This window comes from Akebia trifoliata, chromosome 3 (assembly GCF_017979445.1).
Source record: "Akebia trifoliata isolate Shusen 1 chromosome 3, ASM1797944v1, whole genome shotgun sequence".
Taxonomy (NCBI): domain Eukaryota; kingdom Viridiplantae; phylum Streptophyta; class Magnoliopsida; order Ranunculales; family Lardizabalaceae; genus Akebia; species Akebia trifoliata.
The window spans coordinates 43,741,220-43,764,861 of record NC_141377.1 but is presented as its reverse complement, the minus strand read 5'-3'; the positions used below and the strand labels follow the sequence as shown (position 1 = coordinate 43,764,861).

General features: G+C 32.3%; 1 protein-coding gene across 1 annotated transcript; it reads right to left on the bottom strand.

Moving 5' to 3' along the window:
• Positions 1–2,403: 2,403 nt before the first annotated feature.
• Positions 2,404–5,746, bottom strand: LOC147407190 (basic helix-loop-helix protein A-like). Its single transcript, XM_086432594.1, has 5 exons — positions 5,614–5,746; positions 5,244–5,497; positions 4,916–5,125; positions 2,884–3,057; positions 2,404–2,784 (listed from the first exon to the last, which is right to left on the bottom strand). Exons 1-5 carry the CDS (start codon positions 5,744–5,746, stop codon positions 2,692–2,694), a joined length of 864 nt encoding a protein of 287 aa, XP_086288720.1. The 3' UTR covers positions 2,404–2,691.
• Positions 5,747–23,642: the final 17,896 nt, after the last annotated feature.

Genomic DNA, 23,642 nt, shown 5'->3' with positions numbered 1-23,642 from the left:
TGACACAAAGGTGACAAAAAAATGATGTAGTGGCGTGCACATAACCGTAGATACTTTTTAATCGTATCTCGCAAAAGAGCATCTACGGTAATGCGCGTGACACCACAAATGATCCATATTAAAAGGGTACTTCAAATATTTTTCTTGAAAAAATCTTCAAAAGGTTCCTAATAAATTAATATTTTATTATGCCGAAATATAAATGATCCATATTATTTACTAAGACCTGAGTTTTAATTTTACAGTCCCTCCATTATTATATTTTAATTATTAAAATTATACCTTTACTAAGTTTCAAATAAAATAAGTATACCCTCATTAAATTTCATTGTTTATGATTATACCCTCATTAAATTTCAATGATTTTTATTATCCCTTCACTAATTAAGTTTTAATTTTTTACTATATTTTTCTTAATTTTTGTATAAAATTAGAGTTGTGCTAGGTGACATAGGATTTACTGTGATTCTCACAATTCTAACGTGGACGTGCATACATAACCATAGATGATTTTTACTCGTATTGCAAGGAAACATATCTATGATTATGTGCACATCCCATGTTAGACTTGTGAGAATCACAGTAAATTCTTTTTGTCATTTCAGCTTTTTCCATAAAATTATTCTCTAATATTACTTAAGTAGTTCCAATTCTTTTTTCCCCTTTGGGAGTGCAAAAATTAAATAGGTAGTTCGTTTTGCATATCAAGGTATTCTAATCACTTCAATAGAATTTTACCAAATAATAATCTCAACTTCTTCCTATAGGATGACACCACTGATTGTTTGCTCACAAACCAACATGTTTTAACATCTGACGTTGATGATATAAGCAATAATAAGAGAAAATTTTCTCTCTCTTGCCCATGGTAAAAAATTGAAATTTCCTAATAAGATCATCTTATCGCATTCAAAAATATGATCGAATACAAAAGTGTTGTAGAGGGTGAAATTCTCTGAATTTAAAAAAAAAAAAAAATTAAAAGATTATTTTTCACCGTTGTATTTTTATTTTAAATTCTGATGGTTGGTAGCCATTCATTTTCAACATTATTAATCAAGCTCAAAAAAAAAAATTTCTTTTTTTTAACCATTAGGTTTTTTATGAAATCTAGAAGGTTGTGGTGTTCGATTGCCAATAAAATAATTGTGGAACCCACGATACTTTTTAAGATTTAAATTCTAAAAATAAATTTTTTGGATAGTGGATGTGTTGACAAGTGAGAGAAATTTCCCTTTTATTACATACGTCATCAGTGCCACATGTCAAAATGGTGATGTTTGTGAGCAAACAATCACTTGGCATGACACTTCTCCAACATGGTTGACAAAACACGCTTCTTAACTTAAGTTTCAAACATTGCCACCTAGTCGTGGGAGCTGACAACATTACCAAATAAGCCCTTAAGTTTTTATTTTTATCTTTCTTTTATCTATAAGTTGGGGTATTAAGGGATCCCACCTTACTTTAAAAACAATCGCGAGTTTATTGCTAATACCTAATAGCAACACCACATGTGTGCACGTGTGATTATCATGTACGGATGATTTTCTACTAAGCATCAAAGAACCATGTGTCACAATCCCCGCTTTAGATACATGCAAGAAAAGATAAGATGCAACTAGCTAGGGATTTTGAATATATATAATAAAATAGAACGAACCAAGGCAAATGCCTACACTTTTTCTAACTAATTAAAAATAACCAATTTTTCTACAAAATATTTCAATGACTTGATTATTGAAATATAATCACAAGAAATGAAAAGTGAAATCGGAGATCATGAATCTATTTAATAAAACACAACAATAGATCCCACTCTCTTTGTCTCAAGATTTATACCCCATGGATAATGTATCCTGAGGAAAATTATAATTTTTCTCTTCTTCCACTTTTTAAAAATACTCCTAATTTGTTCTCTTTCCTCCAATTTTATTGTATTTTCCCTCATTTTCTTAATAATACATCTCCAACATTATTATTTTTTTCTCTTTTACCTCCTTAACCTGAAAGATTAGGGGTGATAATCTTAACATGATTATTAAATAGGTTGGGTCTAAGTTAAGGATGTCAACCTATTTAACCTGTTTTGACACGTTTAATTATTCTGTCTTAGCATATGATTTTAAATATATCAACAATTATTTTTATTTTTTTAAAATTATCCATTTTTTGTGATATAACTTAGTTTATGTTTTATGATAATTTATATTGGTATGATTGTGTGACTTTATTTTTAATAATGATATTTTATTTTTGATGGTGGAAATGAAACTTATTTTTTATCAATAAAGAATAAAATTTTATTAAATAGGATATATATGGGTTGAGATAGGTATATCTATTTATAAATAGGTTGGGTTTAAGTTTAAGTTTTTGACACGATTATTAAATGGAATGGGTTTGAGTTTGATAAATTTTCATGATACCCTTACCTCAACTTGACACATTGCCACCCCCAACCAAAGATGATGCGGTAAGGCCAAACTCTAGTCTATCATAAGACTGAAGACAAGAGAGTACATAACAACTCGACCAGATAGTTCACCCACACAAAGGTACGATCGAAACTCCAAACTAGGACACTTATTAAGAAAAGCATTGTGTTCAACAACAAAAATTCATTCCATCACCACCAATATAGGACTTAGAAGAGCAATGGAAGCTTGTAATCTAACATCCATCAAAATATCAGGACTCAAGAGGAAGGAGACCCAACTGTGTAGCATTTTCCCTGGCATGATGTAGGAGCTTTTCTTGAGTCATAACTCCCTTCTTCTTAACCTACATAATTTCCCCCAAATGCATCTAAGAGAGTATTTAATGAAACAAAAATTAATGAAGATTAATGTTTTGCACAGATGTTCATATGGATGAACTTACACGAAGAAAAGCCATAATCTGCATGTTTCCTTGGTTATTCTCGTTGATTGAAATGCATGTGATTTCCAAGCCTAGCATTTCGATCATCCGATGCACTTGACCCAAAGCACCCATTGCCTTGTTGAAACCAATCTGCAATAAGAATCGCTCCTCATCCAACATCTCAGCTTCCATCTAGACAAAAATATTGAAACATGCAAAATATTTTTGAATTAATTAAGAGTTTTCCATAGAAGGTATGCATTGTGATCAACACAACTATTTTTTTTTCCTTTTTCTTTTTTCTTTTATTAAAAAAAATTATGAGTATGAATTCAGAAGAAAAGGAAAAAAAAAAAAATACAAGCATGAAGTCAGAAAACCAAAATTAATCATATTTTCCAATAATGAGACCACACTTATAATTTTGGGACAATGACCTCAAAGACCTATTTTTTGAAAATATATATCAAAAAGTCTTTTTTAAATAAATATGAACTCTTTAGTACTCATTTTATCAAATCTTAGACTAAAAAGGTTTTTTGAAGTGAAAATATCATAATTACCTTTCATCAATTTTTGAGGTTTAAGAAAACATGTTTATTTGATAGTATTTGAGGTACTCCTATATTTTAAAAATTAGTGACATCCCCCTTAATTATGATCATCTCTTATAAATTTAAACGAAAATTTAAAAATAAAAAAATCCTTGTTTTCTCTTCCTAAAACTAATAACCTTTAACTCATATGGAGGATGATGATGATGACAATGACAATGATGATAGAGATGAGTATGGTCATCATCATTTTTTTCAAACTGATTTGGTCTACTTATATTAGATTTATTAAATATATAAATAATTAAACATATTTTAAAAGATGATGTTCATATGATTCAACTCAAAAATTAGTTTCAATGTTCTTCTTTGAATAATGTTTTTAATCTCACAAACTTAACTTTTTAGATTTATTAACAATTTTAAAACTCGACTAATTCAAAACAAGTCAAAAATTAATTATACTGAATTTATGAATAGCTTTTAATAAATAAATTTTTTTTTTTTCACATAAATATTAATAATCAAATAAATTGATCAAGTTTTTTATTTGACTCAATATATTTTTAGATCAAACAATTTGTAAAGTTATTAAAAGGATACTTCAGATATTTTCCTTGAAAAAATCTTCAAAAGATTCCTAATAGATTAATATTTTATAAAGAGATTAAATATTCATTTATTTACTAAGGGACTATTTGGTATATATTCTCAATAAAAAGTCCTCCATGTATAGTCATTGTCCTCATAATTTTTTTTGCTAATGACTAAGCCCCTTAAACATGTGAACAACTTCCGAACAAGGAGATCTAAAATACTGATTAACATCATTTCATGAAAATGCTGTTTGCTAATTACATATGTCTAAACAAGTCGCAATCGAAATCAATCTTATAGTTTAACTATTAGCTTCAAAATAATAATTGCACAAAGTGGGCCCAACGATGTTGAAATGTCTAAAAGTACGATAGCAAACTTCACAATAAATGAAGTGATGATCAACAAATTCCCTGTTAGCATTACTAACAAAACAAAAATCATCAACATGATTAGTTCATTTCTACATCACATGATCTAATGAAATCAAGGGGTAATCTAGACCATAGTTTCAAAAATACAATTTGTCTTAAAAACTGACTCGACCCAAAACTCGGAGGAACCAACTCATTGAATCAACCAAGAAAGTATTAGATCGATTTCATCTTATAATTATTTAACCATATATACTTTTTTTTTTTTTGTATATATAGTGAACACAAAACTTTTTTTTTTTCTTGTATTAAATATGTATAATTTAGTATACTTTTAATTGACTCATTCGAGTTGATAGTGAGTTCTAGACTTGACTCGACTCAGTGGACATTTGAGTCTTAGCTAGACAAGATCAAGTTATTGACTGTGTGTCTAAAGTCCAAACACAATAGATCTAAACTCATTCAAGTCAGATCCTGATCTATCAGTTGAACTAAAAAAGATGGGGTTTGATGTTATCGCACCTCTGATATAGCTGGAAGAGCTGCACAACGGTCATATTCTTGTGTTTGTATTGGTATTGGTAGGGTTTCATCCTCCACAAAGGAGGAACCAAAATCTTTGGAAGGGGACGAATCTGAGGGTAGGTCGTTCTTCTCCATTTCCCTCTCAATCTGTTGCAATATACTTTGTAGATAAGCGAGGGCATCGACGAGAATAGAGCGCTTATCCATCTGTCATCATCACATAATAGTTTTAGAATTAATTAAAACAAAGCTATAAGTCTATAAAAAAGAATAAGAGAAAAAATAACTTGGGATACATTTAATACCATATATAACCAAACACTACCTTTGTGATGTTGGGAACAATAGATCTCAAAGTGAAAAGTTGTTTATTCAATCGATTCCTCCTATTGCGCTCCGACACCAAATTCTTACTATTAATTTCATTGGATTTTGTATCGTTCATTTCTTCTTCTTCTTCCACCTCCTCCTCCTCTTGCCGTCGTCGTTGATTTTGCTTTTGTTTCTGTTGTTTGTTGTGGTTGTGGTGGTGGGTGGTGGTGATGGTGATTTTTCGTGGTGTTGTTCTAACTGTGAATACTGATGAGAAAGACAATTATTTTGTTCCTCATTGTTCATAAAACAAAAAGGTAATTCATGGTGCATGGCAAATTCATCTTCCTCGAAGAAAGAGAAAATTTCCGAATCAAATTCGCCTTCGTTGATGAAATCGAAGTCACCAAAATTCAAATCTATATGATCATCATCATGAACAATACTGGCCATTACATTTTCTGGCCAAATATCTAGGCTTTCATCATGCATTAAGAACTTCTCCAACTCTTCCATCCCTTAAGAGTCTATAATACAAAAACCAACTTTAGATTATAAATAGAGAAACACTACTTCTTTTTGGACCAAAAAAAATTCAACAGATATCTCACTTAAAATGGAAAGTACTGAAAAAAAAGGCTCACTGTTTCGTTGCCGACAAATCTTTGACTGAAACAATTAGGAAACCTATTTCTTGTCTTTTATAAGAACGTGTTACAGCCAATAAAATAAGACTGAAGATATGCATCACATGTCATCGAAAATCTCGTGGGATTTCTCAACGTGTACAAGATCTTCTAGAGATATCGAGTATCGCCAAGTTCTACCAACTAACAAAGAAAAAGTGCCACATGGCTTTGTTTAGAGGCTCTTCATTAAATGAAGGAAATTTTGGTGGAGGCTTTAATTATGTGTTGCCTCTTATCTCAACATGAATAGCCTTATCTCAACCCCTATCTCAACATGAAGAGCCAAGGCATGGGTTGAGACTAAAAAAACCGTTGACAGAATGGGTCTGATTTTAAAGACGAACATGATTTTCGATGAAAAAACATTGAGCTGACAGCCCCGTTCAAAATTTTGGTAGAACCTCGTCTTTCGATCACACGTGCCATATCCAAGGAGATATTGAAAATATTGATAAAAGGTAAGGGTATGAAATAAAGATATAATCTCATCATTAATTAGTTGGTGTACAATATTATTTCTTAGGCATATGTGTTTACTCTTCCCATTATAGGATTTGTTCTTAGCTCAAGCAATTGCTGTCTGGCTATCACAATGTAATGACATAGATGAAGTTGGTTTTATCTACAAAGGGATGTTAGCTAAGAGGCTTCTAAGTCAATCAACCTTAGAATCAGTTTTCTCTAAAACAATAAACTCTGACTCCATAGTAGAGTGAGTTATACAAGTTTACTTAGAAGATTTTCAAGACATTGCACCTCCTCCAAGGGTTAATATATAACCACTTGTGTATTTCGTCTCGTCTAAATCAAAAATCCAATTAGCATCACTATATTCTTTTAATACAGCATGAAATCGACTATAAACCAAATCATAATCCATGATTCTTCTTAAGTATTTAATTAAGTACTATATATAAAGCATTTTAATGGTCCTTATTAGGATTATATGTATAACGACTAAGTCTTTCTACTGCATAAATAATGTTAGGACGTGTGTAGTCCATGAAATATATAAGACTACTAATAATTTGAGCATACTCTGATTGTGCTACACTATGTTCTTTATTTATTTTTTTAATCTAGAGTTTGCATCATAAAGTATAGACAACGCTTTACAATCAAAATGTCCCAAATTTTCTCAAAACTTTTTCTACATAATGTTTTTGTGAAAAGATTATGCTTTTAGATGTTCTAATAATTTTAATACATGATATAAAAGATATTTTACTTATGTCTGTCATATCAAAATTGGAAGACAATAAGTTTTTAATTTCAATCGTAATGTCAAAATTTGTTCCCATCACAAGCATATCATCAATATATAACCAAATAAGCACACTAATATTATCAACAAATTTACTATAAATACATTTATCTTATTCAGTAATCACATTACTATTAGATAATAACAGTCTATTAAAATTTTCATGCCATTGTTTGGGAGCTTGTTTAAGCCCATACAAAGATTTTACTAATTTACATACTTTGTGCTCGTTACTTACAACAATACTTACTTTAGGTTGATTCATATAGATTTTTTTCGTCTAAATCATTATTTAGGAATGCAGTCTTGACATCCATTTGGTGAATCACTAATTTGTTAATGGAAATTAGAGCTATCAAAACTCCAATTAAGGAAATTCTAATTACTAGAGCAAAAGTGTCAAAGAAATCTATGTCTTTATGTTGTTAATTGATTCTAACTCATTATTAATAACTTATTTCCAAAAATGTGTATTTGAAGAAGTAATAGATGCACTATATGTTTGAGGGTAATATCTCTAAGATAAGTATAAAAATCATCTTCAAAATTAATTTTTTTCCTTACCGTTTTACTTTTTCTAGGTTCTACCACTAGATTTTCCTTTGGCTTCACTAATAGGTTCATGATAATACCGTGTTTAATAAAATTAATTGAAAATTAAAATGTTAATTTAACGATCATGAATTTGGGTCTTTATAAACAAATATTTTCCTTTTTAGAAGGACACAAAAACTTTCTACTCTCTCTTCTTCTATTTTCCTCAAATTATTTTCTCTTCCTATTTTTGGATAAGGAGCGATCTGAGCTATTCAAACCATTGCAAGTGCACTCTTGATTCGGGATTGTGATTGTTGTACCTTGGAGGACATTCTGCTGTAACCAGTTGCACCAAGATACAATCTTTGGTGGGCGTGATATACTCTTAAGGGTGGTGATTCGTTATGCCTCAATCGAATTTATAATTTTGTTCATTAGTTGCATCAAAAGTTTTACAACATGAAATAAATACAAAAATTCACATGTCATGTTGCGAAGAAGGTTCTATCGAATCCTGCTTCAAAGTCGGACTCATTTTCCACGTATGTAAATCTCAAAATTCCAAGAAGGAAAAAAATAAAAAATTATTTTTCATTGTTGAATTTTAATTTAAAACTCCAGAGTTCAACGGTCATCCATTTTCCAAGCCTTTGATGAAACAAAAAAGAAAGATTTTTTTAATATGGTCTATACCCTGAAATCTAGATAAAAAGTTGTGATGTTGGATTGTAAAAACATGGAGTCTTTAAAATCTCTACTCAACCAAATGGGAGCAGATCCTTCGCAATACATTTTACTTGAAGTTGTCTATACTAATGTTCTTTTACAATCTTGATTGAGTCACTTTGAAGATCAATGACACCCAAATCGTCTAGCTTCAAAAGCATGAATCAATTTTTATTTTTTTAAATCCAAAAAATGAATTTTCAAAATCACGATCACAGGTTTTGAAAATGAACGATCACTGAACTCCTTAAATTAAACAGAAAATGTACTATAGAGGATCCGCTTCCACACAAGAAAACGCATTCCTAAAAAATTAGACTTTTCTAGTCTTAACATAAAATAGATGGTAATTGTAGGGGTACAACTCAAGCAAGTTGAAACCGACCTTGGGTCAAGATTGGGGACAATTAATAGCTTGGATTTGATCTTAGGTTTGGGTCAAACACAAATGACCAAATCAAATCGGGTTGGGTTCAAGCGTAAGCATTGGATTATTTGATTTTCCCGAACCCAAACTTAATATTATTATAATTTAGAATTTTTTTTTTTTATGTCTTTCTTTCTTTCTCATTCTCAATTCACATTCCATACTTTTATTTCAAAAATAGTTGCTTTAGTTAATCATCGTCATCTTTTTATTTAAATTTGCTTATAATTTCATATATGTAAACTTTAAAACACAATTTTAGAATAAATATTAATTGCAAATTTTATATTATTTTACATAACATTTCACTTTATACAAGTTGTTATCATTATTAAATATTCTAATATTAATGAGGAATGGATAATACTGATCAATTCAACAAAAAGAAAAAAGAAAATTGTATTGATGGAGAACATCAATCGTGGATTTGGGGTGAATTTAAAAAGTTCCTTTAGGTACATTATGCAATTTTCCCTTGTTATTATGAATCACAAGCGAGAGGGATGTCACGTTCCTATAGAATAGAAATGATATCTATGTGGCATGCTTTTTTAGAAGTTTAAAACACATCAACCTCCTAACCAAGTCATTTTAATTTCCAATCAAAACGTACCCCATAGACATATGTTGCTATATGAATGAAACACTGGCTCTAGATTGCAACTCATTATTATTTGGATTGCAGCAAAAGAAAATTTATTATCTTTACTATTATAATGAGAGAAGGCAGAGTGGAAGTGGTTTGATACCAAAATTTGGATTCCAAAAATACCCTCATTTAAGTAATATATAAAATAAAAAAATCCCTAGAAAATTGCAATTCACACTTCCCTGAAATCAGGCTGCTTAATTTTTGAAATATCTATGTAATCTTCCAAAAAATTTAATTAATTTTTAAATTACAAATAAACCCTTCAAATACATGCGTGTTTGCACATACCACCTTCTAATAATAATTAATAGGCATAAGGTACATGGATAGAAGAAGCATTCCCCTCCTATATATATATATATATATGGGAAATGTTCAGCACCCTAAGTTTTACCACACACTAACAAACGTTTTTTGTCTACATGGGTTAGAAGTTTTGGAATGAGCTGATTTTTGGTGAGGATGATCTCTATGATTAGAAGATCATCCTCCCCAAAAATCAGCCCATTCCGAAATGTTTAGCCCCATGTTTACACGTGAAAAATCGTGGATCGTCCATTTTTTGTAAATCAATTTTGATGGGGTTAGAAGTTTTGGAATGAGCTGATTTTTGGTGAAGATGATCTCCTCACCATAGAGATCATCCTCACCAAAAATCAGCTCATTCCGAAACTTCTAACCCATGTAAGACAAAACGCGTTTGTTAAAGTGTGTGGTAAAACTTAGGGTGCCGAACGGGACCTATATATACGAAGGGTCACAATCGTAGAATCCTGAGTTGATTGGTCTTCTGATATTCTAAAGCCAATTATTGCTTGGGTTTAATTCGATGCAGTGGAGTGCCCCACCACTATTTATAGCCATTTAAGACACTAATGGCAGCCCAGAGAATAAGAATCAAACTTACAGCAGCTTAATAACTTGTTTATTTCCGTATGATCATGCATGTGACTTATATATATATATATAAATTGCAAATGGCCAGACAGTTTACCGACCACATTAACTTTCAGTTTGAATTCTATTCACCTACAGTCGTTTAATTATTTTCAAATTCACAAGTCAATTATTGCGAATGTTATCCATCTCCAATCTAGGGTTGGCAATGGATCGGTCGGTACAAGATCAACACCAAATCGATATCGATCCGAATTTTTTATTATACTTCAATCCATTCCAATCAGTAATTTATTAAATCAAGTCAGATCCAACTACATCTTTAATCAATCCGATCTCGATCAGATCAAGCTAATTAATAACATCAAGTTGAAGTATCACTAGCATTCACAAAAATGAGGAGAGATTCATTCTTTTCAAAACAAAATGGGGGAGAATATAGGTTTGTTGTCTCCACGAACTCGTTGCGGGAGTTGGGATTCATGTTCCTATCATCAACCAAGAGGAACAAATCCGGTAACACGCGTTACAAACAACAATAAGTAGATCCATCACTCCATTGAAGCAAAGAATGAGGTCACAACTCTTGTTAGCAATCGCCCGTTTAATTCTTGAAAAATTCATGAATTTTTCATTTTTTTTCAATGAAAGTATTATTTTCCAGACTATTGAATTATTCTAAATAATTCACGGATTTTAAGTATGAAAAGAATAAAATGTGATTTTTACAAATTTTTATAAAACTCCGTAAAAAAAAAAAAAAAAAAAAGTTACTTCTATAACTTGTTCTATGTTACAAAGTGTAAACTTGTAAGTTGTGACATATAACACAAGTTGACTTTGAAACGGCCATACTTCAAAATTTTGGAGGAATTCACATTTTTACATGACAAATGTTCATTTTATCTTTTAAAAACTAATGACACGGCCCTCTACATTTATTTGAGATTGCATGTTAATTTTCAAATTGATGATTTATCCTTTGACTTTGGTCTTCTCTTAAAAATCAATGGAACAATAACCTCAATGTCTTCATTATCACTACCATCATTATTACCATCACCATTAACATCACCAATTTCATCATCACCACCACTATTAACATCACAATCACATAGCCGAATTTTTTGTATTCGAAATTTTGAAATGAAATGGATAATACACACATAAAACATATGCCGCACATTTTTCATTTATCGAATAGAACTCGAATTTTTCACGAATTGAATTTTTGTCGTATTCCAAATTGCTAACAAGGGTCGCAACAGCTAGGGATGGCAACGTAGAGAGAGACTTGATCTTGTCGTCAATTTTTTCTCTTATTAGGTTGGGGTTGATCTGAACCCGATCCAAAAATCTATTCGATAAGTACTCATCAACCTAAATCCGATTCAAAAACTGAAAATTTAGATCCAAATCCTAATTTTTTGGATTGGAATGGATTGGATACCGGGTCAAATCTGAATCATTGCCAGTCCTACTCCAATCAATACCGAGACCGAAAGTGCGTGGTTTTATATAAGAGATTTGATATTGCCACACCATGTGTGCAATTTTTTTTTTATGATTTATATAGGAATTGGTTTGACATTAGTAAAAGTTGGTGGGGGCAATAGTAGCTCTCTTAAATAAATATCAGAGCTGGTATTGGCACCCTAACTTTTACTTGTGACACCCTAATAGAACTAAATAAAATTAGTGAATGGTTGAGAATAAGTAAAAAAGTTGGGGTGTCAATAGATATTCTCTCTTTTTCTTTTACTAGATTTTTTTTTTTTTAGGGTCTAAGATTTTATATGAGCCTATATACTTGTAAACAATTACTGAAATTGTTTGAACAAGTATTATATATAATGTCTTTTGTAATATTTGGAGAGTGTGTTTTAATCTTTAATTGGGTTGTTCTACATAATTTAAGAAAATAATCAACCAACCAACAAAGCAAGATACAGCCATAACACCCTATAAAGAAGTAGGCCCCCTGGGGTGTGATAAGTAAAAGTTCAGTGCCAGTATGTCATATTTGCAGTGTTTTAAAATCAGAAGAACCAATGGTCCAATTTTTTATAATAAAATTGGTTCGTGATCAACCAATGAACATTGGATATAAATCAAGGTAATTAACAAGACATCCATGGTAAGTGTGAGAACGTAAATAAAATTTTTGCTGAGTTCCAAAGCAATAGAAATCTGATATATCCTGAGAATGACTCAATAATTCGAAAAGTACTATGAACTAATTATGAGTTTGGATCCAAAGTTTAAAACAGCAACATACATTCTGACCAAATTAAGTAATGTGGATTATGCAAGTTTTACGTATAATGCAACTTTGAGGTTGTGGTTTCAAATCCAGTCTTCCAGTTTGAAAAAAAAAAAAAAGAAGTAACTCATGGATGGGCAATTAAATTAGTGATAATACATGTCATAGAAGTGGTTTTTCGTGAAATTTCAAAAAACCATATGTTATATAATCCTTGATTTAGATATGGGCAAGAAAATATGAGATATAATTATGAACTTTGAAAATTAAATTATATAAATCAAACAAATACTGAAGACAATTCTAACTTAAAAAATTACTTAATTACTTTAATTATGATTTGATCATCAGAATATAATCGTAGGGACAACATCATTGAAGCCTGAGAAGAAGAACTCTCAATAGGATTGAAGAGAAAATGAAGGTACAATCAAGATTGCAAAGTTGGTCCACTTTTTGTAAGAAAAACATCATGTTTAAGACAAATAGAGAAAAAGATCAATCCATCGCCAAGCTTAACAAAGAAAAGGATCGAAATATCATCAAGAATCAGAAGGAAGGAGACCCAACTGCATAGCATTTAGCCTGGCACGGTGTAGGAGTGTTTCCTGAGTCACAACTCCCTTCTTCTTAACCTGCATCATCTCTCCCAAATGCACGCATTTAAGAGAATTATTGAAACAAAAAATGAAGAGCTAGAGATGTTTAATTACTACAGATGTTGGTGTGGATGAATTACTCACACGAAGAAAAGCCATAATTTGCATGCTTTCTTGGTTGTTCTCGTTGATTGAAATGCATGTGACTTCCAAGCCTAGCATTTCAAGCATACGATGCACTTCACCCAAAGTTCCCATTGCCTTGTTACAACCAATCTTCATTAGAAATCGCTCCTTCTCCAACATCTCAATTTCCATCTAAACAAAAACATTCAAAACTTTATCATAAACATTCAAAACACATAAATATTTTTGAATTAAGAGATTTTCATAGAAAGGCGTGAGCTATCAACAATAATTTTTCTTCTTTTTTTAAACATTAGGAAAGCTTTCAACAACATTCAAAAGACCAATAAATTCCTGATTAACACTTCAAAGGAAACATAAATCAACAGTGATAATTTTAAGAGTAGTCCCCATAGTTTTAAAACACATTGAGTCCTCTCGGAACTCAATTGGATTTCAAGGTGACTTGGTCTCCTAGACTTGGTGGAACCGACTCGTTGAGTCAACACAGAAAATATCGAATTTACCTTTGGAATTGGCCGAGTAAGGTAAAAAATACATCAAGTTATATTTGCACTAATTAAAAAGGTTTTTGAAGTATTAATTTCCCCACACCTCCGATATAGCTGGAAGAGCTGCACAACGGTCATAGTGTACTTGTGTTTGTATTGGTAAGGCTTTACCCGCCTCAAAGGAGGAACCAGAATCTTTGCAAGAAGATGACTCCAGGAATAAGTCACTTTTCTCCGTTTCCCTCTCAATCTGTTGCAATATACTCTGTAGATAAGCGAGAGCGTCGACAAGAATAGATTGCTTGTCCATCTGCCATCAAAAAAAATTTATAACTAAACAAAGCTATAGCTCTCCAAATTAAAGAATGAAAATCAAGAGAAAAAGAAATTAACAAACTTGATCACGCATTAGGATATATTTAACACCATAGCCAAAAGACTACCTTTGTAATATTAGGGACAATAGATCTCAAACTTAAAAGTTGTTTGTTCAATCGATTCCTCCTATTGCGTTCCGATACCAAATTCCTACTATTAACTTCATTGCGTTTTTTATTGTCGCTTTCTACGGCCACTTCTTCTTCCAACTCCTCGTCTTCTTGTTGTGGTTGTGGTGGTGGTGGTTGTTTTTCTAACTGTGAAGATTGATAAGGAAGAAAATTTTGTTCTTCCTCGTTGTTCATGAAACAAACAGGTAATTCATGTTGCATGGAAAATTCATTTTCCTCTAAGAAAGACAGAATTATTTCCGAATCTAATCCACCTTTCTCTACGAAATCGATGTCCCAAAATGAATCATCGAGATTCGAACTTATATAATCAATATTGTTGATCATTACATTTTCGGGCCAAATATCTAGGCCTTCCACCTCATCCTCCATTAAGAACCTCTCCAAGCCTTCCATCCCCTATATTTCCCCAGTAGTAAAAAAAAAAACTGACAAAGTAGTAGTATTTAGATTCTAACTAAACAAACACTACTTCTTGACAAAAAAAATTCAACAAAAATCTCTCTTAAAATTCAGACTCGAAAACGGTCACTGCCTCGTTGGAACAAATCATTGAAGTAACGAAACCTAAATATTTCCTTCCTCTTATATTATTTTAATTTAACTTGCATGTGTTACATTATGTTATATTATAATAACAATAAAATAAGGCTTGTGTAAAAACAATACATGAAGTTGCTCTCAATAAAAGTATTTAACTTGTAGATAGACAAGAAGAGATTAGTTATCCATGATTATATATTCACGGCTTAACAAAAAATAAAAAATGGAAACTATGATCTTAGAGTATTCAAATTAATTATAAGTAGCTAATCATTGGTCCTCTATGTTATATTTATGTGTCTTTTATCATAGTTGTTGGATTGGGTTTCAATTTAACGGTTAGGATAAGTCTTACTTTTAGAAATTTATAAATAATAATGTTATGGGATTTTTATATTAGGATTGGATTTTCTTTTGAAAGTGATTTTATAGTTATATTAAGATAATGGTAATCAACCACTATCTCATTGGGTTTAGAACTCCACTCCACCTCTAATTTGAATCCTAATTGACCTTTACTCTTCCCCTTATATATTTGAGTATTGGGTTGTAGTATGTACTAAGTTAATCCTTCTATGGTTTGAGAGAGAAAGGGAAAGGAGTGTATATGTACAAGGGTTTCAGGCTTAGGTTTTGAGATAAAACCTTGAGTGATAATTTCTTGTAATGTACTCATTTAATTTTCTTAATGAAGAAGATTGGATCTATCAATGGATGAAGGCTTTGTTGTCGAACCACGTAAATCTTTGTGTTCTTTGATTTGTTTCTTGATTTTCTTTGTTATTTTTTTCATTATTGTGTTGATCAAGGATCTCCAAATTCACAACAATTAGTATCAGAGAAATCAAATTTATATGGAGAAATTGAATGTATTTTGGAGATTGTTTTTTATCTTCTTTTGTAGGAGAACGCGTCACAAAACTAGGGTTTAATATGATGACAGTGAAGAGTTCGAACATAAAGTTCAAGGTCAAGGGATTCGACAAGAGTGATTGTTTCAATCTATGACAAATAACAGTGAAGGATGTCTTAGTTCAACAAGACCTAGCTAAAGCATTGAAAGACAAGTACAGTAAATCAGAGAAGATGACAGATGCAAATTGGGAAGACATCGAGACGATAATGGTTATTAACAATTCGACTATGTATTGCAGATAACATTTTGTGTTTAGATGGCTTGGTATCATTTGCAACAAACTCTCTTTAAAAAATAAAAATAAAAGTTAAAATAAATAAATCAGCATCAACATTTTTAATTAATGCAATGAAAAAGGCAATCATTGGAGATTTTATGGATCTTTTCAACTTTAGATTTCCAAAGCTGTAATATTGGGGAGGCTTATCCCTAGCATTTTTTTATTTTTCAAATTAAATAAAAAAAAATTATTTTAAAAAAAGAAGAGAGAACTATAAATTAACATTACTTTTACCGCATAATGACATATCCTTTGAAAATTATGATGTTTTAAAAGTCCATAAAATTAAAATATATATATATATTTCGAGGGAAAAAGGTTAATTAAGTGGATGCTTTGGCTTGCAAAACTACGGTCATTTTAGGAGTTTAAGAGATGAAGACAAAGGTATCTCCTTAATTTATAAAATTACCCTAAAGATGGTATTATCATGAACGTGTAGTATAAATAAACTAGATTTTGCATGTGCCTATGACATTAGTGTGAAAAATATGAAACAATAAAATATAATCGCACAAAACACAATGATTTTTGTGATTCGACAGTGTGCCTATGTTCACGGATCAGATAAAAAATAATCACTATTTTCTCTTTAGTTTTAAGTCCTATAGATCTCTATTTATAAATCAGGAGTTATCAAAACATGTAAATCTCCTTAAAAATAAAAAACCCTTAAGAAAATATTACACGATTGCCTATTTCATATTCCTAAAATATTTGAGCTTGTTAACAGGGCAAAAGGACCCCCAACAAGATTGTTACCCCGCCTGCAGCCCTGACAACAATTCCAGTAATGACCTCACGAGTAATACCGGTAGCGCAATTGAGTACCATACATTTACACACACAATTATCATCCTCTTTAAGGTTAAAGGGGTAAATGAGGAAAAATTGTAAAATTAGAGAGATGTTATTGAAAAAGGAAGGAAAAGAAAGACAATAAAGTTGAAGGGGATGAAAAGGAAAGATAATAAAATGGAGTAGTGTGGACTATATTTCACTAGTAGTTGAAGTAGGACGTTTATACTCCACAACTGTAACAGAAGTGGGACCATCGTTGTATTTTATTACATAGATATTTGGAAAACATGGAATTCATGTGCAATGTTGTTGTGACTTGTAACACAAATTAGACAGACTTTATATAGCAAAAATGCTACTCGTAACCTCTCCTACTTATTAGGGGTTCAACTTAATTGGTTCAGTTTGGAATCAAATTGGAATCGAACCAATATAGGTTGGTTTTGTTAAATAAGAACCATAGCCAATCCGAAATGCTGATAGAATCAAACCAAACTAAGGTTCATTTGATTTTATGGGTTGCTAATATTACATAAACTTTCTTCGAAGTACCATACTTTTAATTGAATACACACACACAGAGGGATAGTTCATGGAATAATAATTGTAATAAAATCTATGACAATGTTTTTTTAATAATCACTTTTGAACATAGGAGATCATCTTCACCAAAAATCAGTCCATTCTGAAACTTCTAACCCCAATTTACAAGTTGAAGAATTGTGGACCGTCAATTTTTTTTAAATCATTTTTTATAGGATTAGACGTTTTAGAATGAGCTTATTTTTTGCGAGGATGATCTCTATGGTGAGGAGATCATTCTCACCAAAAATCAGCCAATTCCGAATCTTCTAACCCATATAAGACAAAAATTATAGCCATAGATTTTGTCTCAATTATTGTCCCATGAACCATCCCCTATATATATTGACATCATTTTAACATTGATACTAACATTGTTTCACACATTGCTGACATGGATGTGTGTACATATCCATATGTACTTCTCATCGAGATACAAGTGAGAAGCATTAATGTTTCTGTGTACGATGTCAATTTCAATGTTACTCGAACTGTCCAACACACAACTCATATATATTTTATACTTATAAAATTTCATATAATAAATTATTAAGTTATTTATAACAAAAGTCCTTAATTTATCCATTAAAAAAATATATTAACCTATGTCTTAACTCCTAAAATAATTCATAATAAATTAATATATATATTTATTTGATTCAATTCTATACAAGCTTTGAATTGAGAATCAAATCATATTAACTAATTCTCTATTTTCTTAACCCAAGATTGAACCATAACTTATTCCTAACAGATTCAAACCGACTATTAGTTTGATTTGATTTTTAGTTTAAACCCGACAAAAGTACACCCCAACTAATTAGAGAAATAATTGAGTTTATCATCCGGTCTTGAAATAACAATCATGACAAAGTAAAAGTTAATAATTTTAATTTTCTTGATTGGGAAATATATGGATAATATAATCCCAATACGACTCACGTTAAGTACGGAATGCATTGAAATAATATAACATGTTCGGTCAATTATCATGTTAATAATGTTTAATCTAATAATATTTGTTACATCTTCGCTGTTAAATATAAACCACGTGTTTTGCCGGCTTTTACTTGTTGCATGGTAATTTGAATAAATAATAAAATATGTTAGGTCAATTATCACGTTATTGTTTAATGTAATAATATTTGTTACGTCTTCGCTATTAAATATGAACCACGTGCTTTGCCAGCTTTTACGTCTTGCATAGTAATTTGAATGGAAAATGGACCTAATACATCTCCTATGTCAAATCATTATTAAAAATGTCCTTTTATTCATTCAAAGATGAATATAAGATTGTTAGGGGACCATAAATCCATTAGTGGAGAGAGTGAAGTGTGACCAATCCTCTTCTAGGGGCTAGTCCTACTCATTTTAATAAGATAGTTAGGGGACCATAAATTCATTAGAGAAGAGTGTGAGTTGACCAATCCTCTTCTAGGGGCTAGTCCTACTTATTTTAATAAGATAGCTAGGGGACCATAAATTCATTAGAGAAGAGTGTGAGTTGTGAGCAATCCTCTTCTTGACCTCTAATAGAAAAGTTTAAGTTTTGTAGTTATGTAAATGAATTTATTTGTAGGTGCCAACTAGTTTTGTCGGTAAAGTTATCGATGATGATACTAGAGATCTGGGTTCAAATTTTGCCACCATCGAATTATTCAAATCATTAAAAATACGTTTATTGATAAAATAAAATAAAATATTAATATTATATTTTAATTAATTTTAATTTGTTTACATATGAATTTCCTTTTCTTCCTCAAACTTGAGAGTCACCGTCTATCATACCCTAAAAATCTTGTTTAGCATCGATTTTTCTTAACAGCAAATCTTATTTTTTTAGGCAGTAACTTGATTGTCCAGTTATTGTACCTTACCTTAACAAAAAATTTATAATAAAAAATATCACCTTTACACATCTTTTAACATACTTGAGTTTTTTTTTTTTTTAAAGGAGTCTGACTTTAAAGCAGTCAGACCGTTTCAAATTTTCGGTAGAACCCTCTTCGCAACATGACTCATGGCTTTTTGTATTTATTTCACAACCCCACTTTTTCATCAATATTTGAGATGCCTCTTTGTATAAGCCAATTGTAATCCAAAGAAGAGAGTTCCACCGAAATTTTGAAGCAGGCTGCCTACTTCAAAGTTTTTTCCTTCAAGAGGGATGACGATCCATTCTAACCATTAATGACACACAGAGAATGACATACTCATAATTCCAAAGATTTAGACGTAACTTTTAATCTATTTTGACGATTTGTTAGAATGAACAAAGAACGACATACACATAATTTGAAAGCTTTAATAGTAAGTTTGGTCCAAACGCCTGTTTAACCACTATAATGTATGTATTTTGGGTATTCAAGAAAATCTATCGAGTGTCAACCTCGAAGATTTGAAAATTGAAATCATAAAGATCAATGTTTGAAATAGCTAATCTCCGTGATTGAATTGGATGTTCGGGGAAAAAATGCCACTAATTCAAATCCAATTCTAAATTAATTTTTCAAAACAAAACGGGCTCTCTATTTAGCCATAAATAACTTAAACACAAAAATGCTAATGCTTCCAACTCAGTTGTAAACAAAATTTTCAATGGAAAATAGGGCTGGTCCAGCCCAGCCATTAACTGGATCAATACAAGCAAGACAGGCCAGGCTAGGGCTGATTTTGAGGCTAACTAACATGAACTTATACACGATCGGGCAAACCCAAGTATAGGCCTATTGACAACCCTAACTTACCATTCGGAGGAGATCGTTTGTTGTGATTCTCTAATAAACAACTGCTATCCATGGTTTTCATTCTCGGTTTCCCATTTCGTTTAAGATGTAGAAGAAGGGGATCTCGGCTAAGGTGTCTCATTTACAACAATGCCGAGATGACTCAATCTTGGGTGATTTTCAAAATCATAAAGCAATGTATCATTCTTGTAAATCAAGTACAACACTCCTTTAGGGAGAATTGCCAAAATAAATAAATAAATGCCACTATACACTTCTCAGGACCAGCATAACATCAATGGTTGTAGGATGTAGGACCTTTAAGTGTTCCATTACCTTAGATATCGAGCCCACAAAGTTGGGTACCCATAGTTTTGCAGCCTCATTAAGTTTGGGCTGGGCTAGAGCTTAATATCCGTATTTATGAATTCTGTTAAGCCCAGAACTTGAGAAACCCATTGTATCCGATTCTGACACACCAAAATATTGATGCTTAGCTGGTTAACCCCATATTTTTTGGAACTACATATTAAAGGTCAGACATTTGGTATCTTTGGACCTTGTATTCTAGAGTTTCAACCTTTTGGATCTCTGATTGCCCTGCACATTTAGAAGCATAAAAATACCCGCTCAATTACTTTGAGAAAAGCTGTGCAAAGATCTTAATAATTTTATCAAGCATAAGCAAAGTCCGAGCCCGTATGTATTACTCTAGGGCGACATTAATTCAGGCTCAATAAATACTTAGGACTACGATTTGATTGAGTTGTTGCCCGTCTCTTTATGAGTGGATTAGGACTTATCTAAGCCCAACTGCTAATCTTTTCTTTAATGACATGTTGGCTCACAGCCCAACAAACATTTGACATGTGGTACAATGACATCAGCAAGAGAGAGAGAGAGAGCTTCTCTCTGTCCGTTGCCCACATCAAATCTTTAAAAGGTCATTGGGCCCACATTGACAATCCAACCACACAGTCTTTCAGATTTCATGAAAATATATTCTATCTATATCTATATATATAGGGAAGGGATCAGCGGACAAATTTGGGACAAAGATTTCGGACAAATGATTGTGTCCGTTTGACTTTAACATAAGCCGATGTCCGGCTGAGAACGATATAGAAGCAAACAGCGCCAAGATCTATGAAAAAAATTTCACTTATAACTTTTCGATATTGCAGCGATTCTACAATGCCCCCACGTCGCAATGCAGCTAAAAAAATCCCAAATCTCCTGGCGCCTCTTCTTCACTCTTCTCTTAACAGAACTCAAGCTAAAAGCTCATCTTCTTCACTCTTCTCACCGTAGTCTCTGTCCCAGTCGTTGATAACAACTCAAGCTAAGAACGACGGCGTGACTTGTTTGTGACGACCTAAAATCCACCCCACATCTATCTTCATCATGTTCTTCTCCTAACGTTCTTCATCCCCAAATCAAATTTTGATTCTACTCTCAAATCAAATTCGGATATTTACATATGGAACGGTTCAGATCTGATTCTCTTGTATTAATCATTACAGGTTCACTTTGAAAAAGAAAAATAAACTAAAATCCATTCTTATACATGGGTTTTAGTCCACCAGATTGATGCAATTCAGATCCAATTTCTCAAATATACATGAGTTCAGTCGACCATTAATGGCTGACTCCAACAAGCCTAAAAATCCTAGAAGCTTTGAAGCTCTAGTCAAATCTAAAGAAGAGAAGGAAGTGAAAGAGAGAGGGGATCTTAAGATCAAATCTTGAACAACTTTCAAATTTCGATATTTGTCGGGATCTTCTCCAAGAATTTCAATTCACCATTAATGGCAGGAGGAGAGATGATGAGCAGAGAGCATGATAACAAGCCTGACATTTTCTATTAGTAAACAATGAAGAGTGAAGAAGACATTCTGGGTTTATGATTTGGGATTTTCTCATCATTGGCCGGAATGGAGACGGAGTTCCGTTGTCACTGCAAATCTCAACTTAGGGTTGGTGAAGAAGACGAGTACTTGTTTACTGTGGAAAAGTGAAGAAAAGTTATTTAAGGTTTTTGGTCATGGGGAGGTAATTGAAAATATCAAAAAGATGCAAGTGAAACAATGAAACACCTAATTTTAGTAAAAATCTGCACCATTCATCCTATGAAGATCCAACGGACAAGATCATTTGTCTGGATCTTTGTACAAATATTTGTCACAGGAACCCGACCATATATATATATATATATATATATATATTATATAGATATATATATATATATTATATAGGGAGGCGTTCGGATGCATTAGTTTTAACAGTAGTTTTAACAAAAGTAACCCGGCCGTTGGATATTGTTGAATCGGACGGCCGAGATTGTCGGTTTCGTTTAACTCATAAGTTATGGGCTATTTACAGCGCCATCCCTCATGTTTGGCGTTATTAGTGCCACCTCCCCGACTGATTTACAACGACAGATCTGTTCTCTCTCGTCTGTTCTCTCTCGTTTGTTCTCCCTCGAACACCTCTCTCTCTCGCTCTCGCTCCGCTGAAACTCTCCTCTCTTTCCCTGCAACTCCATCGACGAAAACCTCTCTCTCCCTCTCTCTCTCTCTCTCTCTCTCTCTCTCTCTCTCCTCGCTCGTTCGTTCCGCTAAAACCCTCTAACCTTCCAATACGTTGGCTTAGATGAACCAGACAAACCAATCATCCTCTCATGGATCTCGTCAAACCACACCACCATACTCCCACCTCGTCGAGCCTTAGTTATCACTCGATCCAATAAACAAACCCACGAAATCATCGTTGATTTATCGACCCATTCGATCATCTCCGATCAAATCTATCATGGATATGGTTACCCTATGTTCACCTCCGGAGAACAAATAGCTGCGGCCGAACTACCGCTAACATACGCGCCATTTATAGCGTCCGTTAGCAAAAGAGGGCTAAGTTAGAAGAAGTTGTTTTGTGGTACTTACAGTATTGGCTGGTTTGGAGAGAACAAGGTTAAGAGGGAGGTGGCACTATAACGCCAAACATGAGGGATGGCGCGTGTAAATAGCCCATAACTTATGAGTTAAACGAAACCGACAATCTCGGCCGTCCGATTCAACAATATCCAACGGCCGGGTTACTTTTGTTAAAACTACTGTTAAAACTAATGCATCCGAACGCCTCCCATATATATATATATATGGGTCAGGTTCAAAGGACAACCATTTCTACACACATATAGACAACGTGTTTTGTCTTATATGGGCAAAAATATTTGGAATGGACTGATTTTTTGTGAGGATGATCTCTGTGATGAGGAGATCATCCTTGCCAAAAAATCAGCTCATTATGAAACTTCTAGACCGTCCAATTTTTGTTGAAAAATTATAGACCGTCCAA